Source organism: Rhincodon typus, chromosome 26 (genome assembly GCF_021869965.1).
Source record: "Rhincodon typus isolate 14 chromosome 26, sRhiTyp1.1, whole genome shotgun sequence".
Taxonomy (NCBI): domain Eukaryota; kingdom Metazoa; phylum Chordata; class Chondrichthyes; order Orectolobiformes; family Rhincodontidae; genus Rhincodon; species Rhincodon typus.
The window spans coordinates 13,722,096-13,729,756 of record NC_063357.1 but is presented as its reverse complement, the minus strand read 5'-3'; the positions used below and the strand labels follow the sequence as shown (position 1 = coordinate 13,729,756).

The 7,661-nt window shown below is 41.8% G+C and overlaps 1 protein-coding gene across 1 annotated transcript in view; it reads left to right on the top strand.

Annotated features, from left to right (window-relative positions):
- The window catches only part of LOC109911435 (nuclear pore membrane glycoprotein 210-like), a 129,943-nt gene that overhangs the window by 68,898 nt on the left and 53,384 nt on the right, over positions 1-7,661 (top strand). The window contains exons 20-22 of the mRNA XM_048612679.1: positions 6,443-6,544; positions 6,620-6,748; positions 7,104-7,231. Coding sequence (XP_048468636.1) covers positions 6,443-6,544; positions 6,620-6,748; positions 7,104-7,231 — 359 coding nt within the window. The remainder of the gene's footprint in view (positions 1-6,442; positions 6,545-6,619; positions 6,749-7,103; positions 7,232-7,661) is intronic.

Here is a 7,661-nt window from a genome sequence, read left to right as displayed (position 1 = left end):
TCAGATATAGGTTGTCCCAACAGTACAGATCCCATTTTCCTCAATCTTGGTGCCAGTGCCCCACTAACTAGAACCACTTCTTCCACACCAGACTACTTGAACCCTGTCACCAGGCAGACATACAACTGGTTTGTCTCATCACTCATTGCTGCAGAGAACCGTTGCTCCTCAGAGGCTGCACTGATGATGTTACCTAGCATGATAACCAGCCAGCTTGGCGAGCAAACCAGCAACCTACTGCAGCTTTGACGCACTACCTATACCTTCATTCTGAATGAGTTTTTAATTGTTTAGTCATATACTTCAATTATTTATGTTGCTTTTTATGTATTATGTTGACTTTACTATGTATGTGTATACTATGTTAAAACTACTAAATAGAATAGGAAGGCGACCACTACCTAGCAAAAACTCTCACTTTTATGCTGACGTTCCTTTAGAGTTGACACCGTTTCAAATTCTGGCAGGGTTCCTGTTCGGGTTGTCTCTTGCTCTGACAGCCCAATCTGGGCCTCACTCCTCAGGCTCTTATCAAGAAACTCCACTGCTGCCATTCACCCCCAGGTTTGATCTGCTTTGCTCACTTTGCTGCTTTGACTGAGCTCTACCTGTAATGTACTGAAACATACCCCTAGATATGTCTTCCATGAGAATCTGATGTGGAGGAGACATCTTATGGCCCTCTGGCTGTCATGGAAGAGGCCTTGCATTGCAGATACACTGCACATCATGACATGGTGTAGCACCACTGCCCAACTCTCATCTGCATGGCATTCTATGCAAGATGAACAGCTATGGGTCGCCTGATTTTTATCTCATGAGGGCACCTTTGGCTGGAAATTTGCATTGGGACGCTGCGCCACATTTGCTGCAGGTCAGTGCTGGTCCTGAATGTCCAGACGCATGTGTTGCTCATCCAATCCTGTGGATGCTGTGACTGCAGTGGCCACAGAAATGATAGCAGCTTCTGTGCCTGGATATATTGAGGATGTGGAAAATGTCAGAAACAAAGAATCTCCACAGTAATGTGATCATTTAATGGTTGCAGCACACACATGTGACATTTAAACAGTGTCCTCAAAACAATGGGGCATGAAGGCTTCCAACAAGGAGCACAACGGAATGCCTGTACGTGGACCTTTTTGCATTGACCTGATACAGATGTATGTTGCTCATGTCATTTGGCACACATATAATCTCCTACTATAGTAAGAATTGGAAGTTCTTTCCCGCATCTCCAACCTACACATTATCTAAGGAAAGCAGTATTGCATGTAGGATAATTGTGTGACATTGTATCGTCCAAGGTATGAAGTAAGCTATTCCTGCACTTTGTGCAGGCTATGGAAACTTGGAAGACGATTGTGGAACTAAGCTGAATCATTTCAGCTCACCTGACATTACTTGTGCTTCACAGCTATTACTAGGATTAATTTGTAATTTTGAATAATATGGTCAAGATTTCTACTGGCCAGGATTTTTTGTTAGGACAATAGTCAATGCATAACGTTCACATGCAGAATTATTTGGTAACAGATGTCTTTAATATGTACTGTGTAGTGTCTCTTGAATGCAGTTGGTCTTTAAAGGGCTTCATGTAACTCACAAGCAATTCTTGCGCCCTCAGAGAATTGCCTTGGCTGCCATTTTGCATTTTGATTACACACCTTCTGATTCAGATGAGGATGGAAGACAACACAAGTCACCGACTCAGCCACTTAATCTAGATGACTCTCCAAACTTTCATGTTCCTTTTTTGTCTTGCCCTCCCTGGCAGTCCATCAGCTTTGATCTTCTCCATATTCCCACCAAACTGTTACTTTACTTCTCATCAACCCCCTATCCCCCAGAGCACTAAGCACCGAGCATAGTCATGCTAAACAAAATTATGCATTGTGCCCCCATTGAAGCCAAGGTGTCGATGATCATCACCCCTACCCCTTTCCTTCCTGTGCTGTTATTGTCTACCACCCTTGAGTTGCCCTCACTTCCACAATTACTAGCCTTTCTGCATCCTAGAATACTGCCTGTAATCTCCACAGTTGACTTCTTCAATTTGCCCACCACAGCAGTGGACCATAATAATCTCTATAACTTCAAGTGAACAAGCCCTCTGGTCTGGCCAAAGTCCACTCCCAAGACCAACCTGACTGATGAGTGACCAGAATCCTGACTGATCTTTGTGCAGCTCCTTAAATGACCCATTACTCCTTCCTAAACTTGTTGCACTGGATCTGCAGGACTGACAATGGCTCACTCCCCAGACTAATGATATAGACCTCCTCCATCCCGAAGCTGAATGGCCCAAGTGCCCAACAGACTGTAGTCCAGATCCCTGGACTGAGATGGGACGACACCCTGGACTTGTAGTGTTGGCACCCCCAACTGACAACAATTCTCCTGACTTGACCTAGGACTACTCCCCTTAGACTTTGCAACAAGGCCACTTAGTTGAAGCACATAGTGTTTGTTGTGTAAGCTGCTGGCACCTGTCGTAGGTGTGACGTTGATATGGCGCAGCCAAAAAGCAACATGTTCAACTCCTTGTCTGATAATTGTTGGAAAACATGACAAGCTGCCTGTCTTTGTCTGCGCTAATAGTCAAGGCAAAACAGACATTCTGTGAACCTGTAAGTTTTGAATGAGATAGTAGAACGCAAAAGGCAAGGTTGATATGCTGTGAGCATCCAAGTGTGCACAAAGCAAGTAAGCATTAAGGCAGTAAGGAAACAGCCTCAAGATGCACCTTGCTCCAGTCCTTGATATGGGTGCCTATGCCTATCTGTAAAACAGCTTTGCAACAACATTGCAGTGTAAGTTTTTGGTGTGGGATTCTAGGATATAATTAGAACCAGATCATCCAGGAAAAATGTTAGGATACATTTCTTCATACAAAAATTGATAGGATTGTGGAACTCTTCCCCCATAAAAACCCATAGATGCTAAGTCAATTTAAAAAAAGGTGCACAACATTATTTAACAGAAGAGAGTGGGAGTTATCCTCAGTGTTCTGGCCAGTGTTTGAACTTAGGTCAACATGACCAACAGACTATCAGATCAATGTCACATTGCAGTTTTGGGGAGTTTGCTATAGCTGTGGTGGCTGTTCCATTGCTTAACATTATAATAGTGACTACACTTCAATGATTGCACAGCACTTTGAGCCATCCAGAATTCTGAATTAAACAGAGAATGCTGGAGGAACTTAGCAGATCTGGCAGTATCTTTGGAGAGAGAAACAGAAATATCTGCATCATCTGAAAAAGTGTCATACTGGACTTGAAACATTAACTCTGTTTCTCCACTAATGCTGCCAGACCTACAGAGATTCCCCAGCATTCTCTGAATATGTTTGAGATATCTAGTGATTGTAAAAACGCTGTACAAACTTAAATCTGTTTCTTTTGTTTAATACTGTAATTTTAAATCTGAGATCAATAGATATGTTTATCATTGGTTTTCAGAAATATGATAATGTACTGGTCATAGAGGTCTACAGCACTGAAAAGGCCTTTCAACCCATCGAGTTTGCACTGGTTTAAAAACAACCACCCAACTGTTCTAATCCCATTTTTCAGCACCTGACTACCGTAGCCTTTCAGCCTTGGCATCACAAGTGCGCTGTAAATGCTTCTTAAATGTTACAAGGGTTTCTGTCTCTGCAACCCTTATAGGCAGTGATTTCCAGATTCCCACCACTCTGTGTGAAAAAAAATTCCTCACATCCCCTCCAAACCACCTGCCCCTTACCTTAAATCTAGCCTTCTGCTCATTGATCTCTCCGCTAAAGGGTTATGCTTCTTCCTGTATGCTGTGTCTGTGTTCCTCATAATTTAATATATCTCAATTACGTTCCCCTCAGTCTTCTCTGCTTCAACCCCAGTGTGTCCTATTTCTCTTCATAACTAAAACCCTCTAGATCAGGCAACATCCTGGCAAGTCTTTCTGCACTCTCTCCAGTGCAATCACATCCCTCCTGTAATGTGGATTCAGGAACTGCACACAATATTCTAGCTGTGACTTAACCAATGTTTTATAGGGTTTCAGCATCACACCCCTTGCTCTTAAACTCTATGCCTCAGCTAATAAAGGCGGTATCCCATATAGCTTCTTAACCACTGTATCCCACCACCTTAAGGAACTGATGGATGTGCTCCCCAAGGGTCCCTCTAATCCTCAGTATTCCCCAGGGTCCTACCATTCATCATGTATTCTCTTGCCTTGCTTGTCTTGTCAAGTGGCACATCTCACACTTATATTGATTGAATTCCAATTACCACTAACCAGCCTGTCTATATCCACCCGTAATCTTAAGGCTATCCTCATGATTTATCGCCTCAATAGTTATGTCACTGAATTAGTAATCCAGACGCCTGGGCTAATTATCCCAAAATGAGTTTAAATCCCACAATTAGACAACACAGTAGCTCAGTGGTTAGCGCTGCTGCCTCACAGGGACCTAGGTTTGATTCCATCCTCTCATGTTTGTGTCGTTTTCCACCAGCTCTGGTTTCTTCCCACAGTCCAAAGATGTGCACATTGGGTGGATTGGCCATTCTAAATTGCCCCATAAGGATCAGGGATTTATGGGTTAGCCGTGTAAAGCCCCATGCAAGGAGATGAGGTGGGTCTGGATGCTTTTTGGAGTGTCGGTGCAGACTTGATGGGCCAAATGGCTTCTTGCTGCACTGTAGGGATTCTATAAGAACATAGAACATTACAGCGCAGTACAGGCCCTTCGGCCCTCGATGTTGCGCTGACCTGTGAAACCAATCTGAAGCTCCTTATCAATCATATGTTTATCCAATGACCATTTAAATGCCCTTAAAGTTGGCGAGTCTACTACTGTTGCAGGCAGGGCATTCCACGCCCTTACTACTCTCTGAGTAAAGAACCTACCTCTGACATCTGTCCTATATCTATCACCCCTCAATTTAAAGCTATGTCCCCTCATGCTAGCCATCACCATCCGAGGAAAAAGGCTCTCTCTGTCCACCCTATCTAATCCTCTGATCATCTTGTATGTCTCTATTAAGTCACCTCTTAACCTTCTTCTCTCTAACGAAAACAGCCTCAAGTCCCTCAGCCTTTCCTCATAAGACCTTCCCTCCATACCAGGCAACATGCTGGTAAATCTCCTCTGCACCCTTTCCAATGCTTCCACATCCTTCCTATAATGCGGCGACCAGAACTGTACGCAGTACTCCAAGTGCGGCCGCACCAGAGTTTTGTACAGCTGCAACATGACCTCATGGCTCCGAAACTCAATCCCTCTACCAATATAACCTAATAAACCGTACGCCTGTCAACCCTATCAACCTGGGTGGCAACTTTCAGTGATCTATACACATGGACACCAAGATCTCTCTGCTCATCCACACTACCAAGAATCTTACCATTAGCCCAGTACTCTGTATTCCTGTTACTCCTTCCAAAGTGAATCACCTCACACTTTTCCGCATTAAACTCCATTTGCCACCTCTCAGCCCAGCTCTGCAGCTTATCTATGTCCCTCTGTAACCTGCAACATCCTTCCGCACTATCCACAACTCCACCGACTTTGGTGTCATCCGCAAATTTACTAACCCATCCTTCTACACCCTCATCCAGGTCATTTATAAAAATGACAAACAGCAGTGGCCCCAAAACAGATCCTTGAGGTACACCACTAGTAACTGAACTCCAGGATGAACATTTCCCATCAACCACCACCCTCTGTCTTCTCACAGTTAGCAATTCTATGAATGGTAGCTGGAGAATTTAAATTAATCTTAAATAAATATGGAATATAAGGCTAGCGTTAGTAATAGTAACCGTGAAGCTGCTGGATTGTTGTAAAATCCCATTTTGTTTAGTCAGGTCCTTTAGAGATGGCTATTTGTCATCCTTAACTAGTTTGGTCGAAATGTGACTCTCAAGCGCAGCTATGTAGTTTTCTCTTAAGTTACCTCTTAAAAGGTCTTTTAATTGAACTATGTCCGAGGAGATGGTTCGCCACCACTTGGTCATGGGTAATTAAGAATGGAGAATTGACCTTACCAGCAATACCCATATCGCTCAAAGAGATCTTTAAAACGAAGCCAAAGAAGAGACCTCAAGGGACAGAAAGACCTACTCCTCTTTTTTTCAGATGAGGCATTAACTTAAGGTCATATCTCTGTGGATGTAAAAGAGCTTGTATAGTATTTTACCCTCCTGAACCACTACAAATAAACTTACTGATCTGTTTGTTAAATACATGTCCTTGCTTTGTGCCAATTGGCCAACCTGCATGATCTTGGACAATGACTGTGACTATGCTTGAAAGAAGCACTTTGGGATATCATGAGCGCATGATAAAACACAATGTAAAGTAAGCTTGTATATTTTAAAAGAATTATAGACTAAATTTGTGTATTTGTAAGCAAAGCAATGTTGGTAACTTCTGTTTTTTTCCCTTTAGGAAATAGTTTATTTAACTGAGGGCTCAGGATACTTTTTCGTTAATACCACTGATACTGAGATTCTGACTAGCACGTACCTGGAAGCCAAAAACTATGTACAAGTTAGTATCAAGTTTTCAAAAATTATAGTGACTTTTCTTTGGCTTGGGTTGCTAATTTTACACTTGTTGCTGCAGATAAGGCCACTACAACCAGGAATTGTGACAATGAAAGCATATGACTTGTGCCTGACGTGCAAAGGTCCAGCCAGAGCAGAGATCTATGTATCAGATATATTAGATTTTGAACTAAATTTTATTCACAAGGTAAGAACATTGTAGATATGCAAGTGTCATGTAGTACTAAGCAATTACTTCAGAGCAGTTTAAATTAATTGCTGATCAAATACAAGTTGTATTGTTGTTTTTGTAAGATGAGAAAAATTCAATTTATGTAAAATTTATCCTGGTAAACTTTCTTGGGATCACTTTTTATTGATATAAGACTAATCTAGTACTACTAGTGTCTGTATTTAGATCAATAGCACTTAGGTGGAATAAAAAAAGAGTTCAAGAAAATTCTCTCAGCGATGCATGGTGCAAAGGATCTTCATGGGATGATGGTCAGAAAATGAGGCAGTGGTTGCAACTAAATGAGTTATTTCATTCTCTGAACCTACAGATTGAAATTGGAAAGTCTGTTCCAGTTAATGTCAGGGTGTTGGATTTCTTCAAGAAACCCTTTTTGAACAGATACTTTCGTTACATGAATGTAAGCTTACAGGCAGCTTCCCCAATTGTCACCTTAGAGTAAGTATCTAATAAAAGTTGAAAGGCGTAATTGTTTGAGAAAGACATTTTAGAAAGACCAACTCAAAATATTAGAAATGAAATTCATATTTTTTCGAAGACTTATATTGATCTTTCTTTTGTTGTTGCATGGAAACATTCAATTACAGCACAAACAGATATATGGTTTGACGTAGGTTTTCACTACTTTGGCTGTGGATCTCAAAGTTGAGTGTATGCAACCTATACTGTTTCAGTACCTCTTATCCATCTCCTGGATTGCCTGATATCTGACTCCTGATCTGCTACCTCAAACTTGACTTCTCCCTTACATTTCCACTGCTAACTGTTGAAAGGATTGGTACCAGGGCTACCTCATTTTAGGCATGAAAGTGAAAGTGTGGAACTAAATCATAAAGTGAACATGGAAAGAATTAAAGGAATTTGCAGG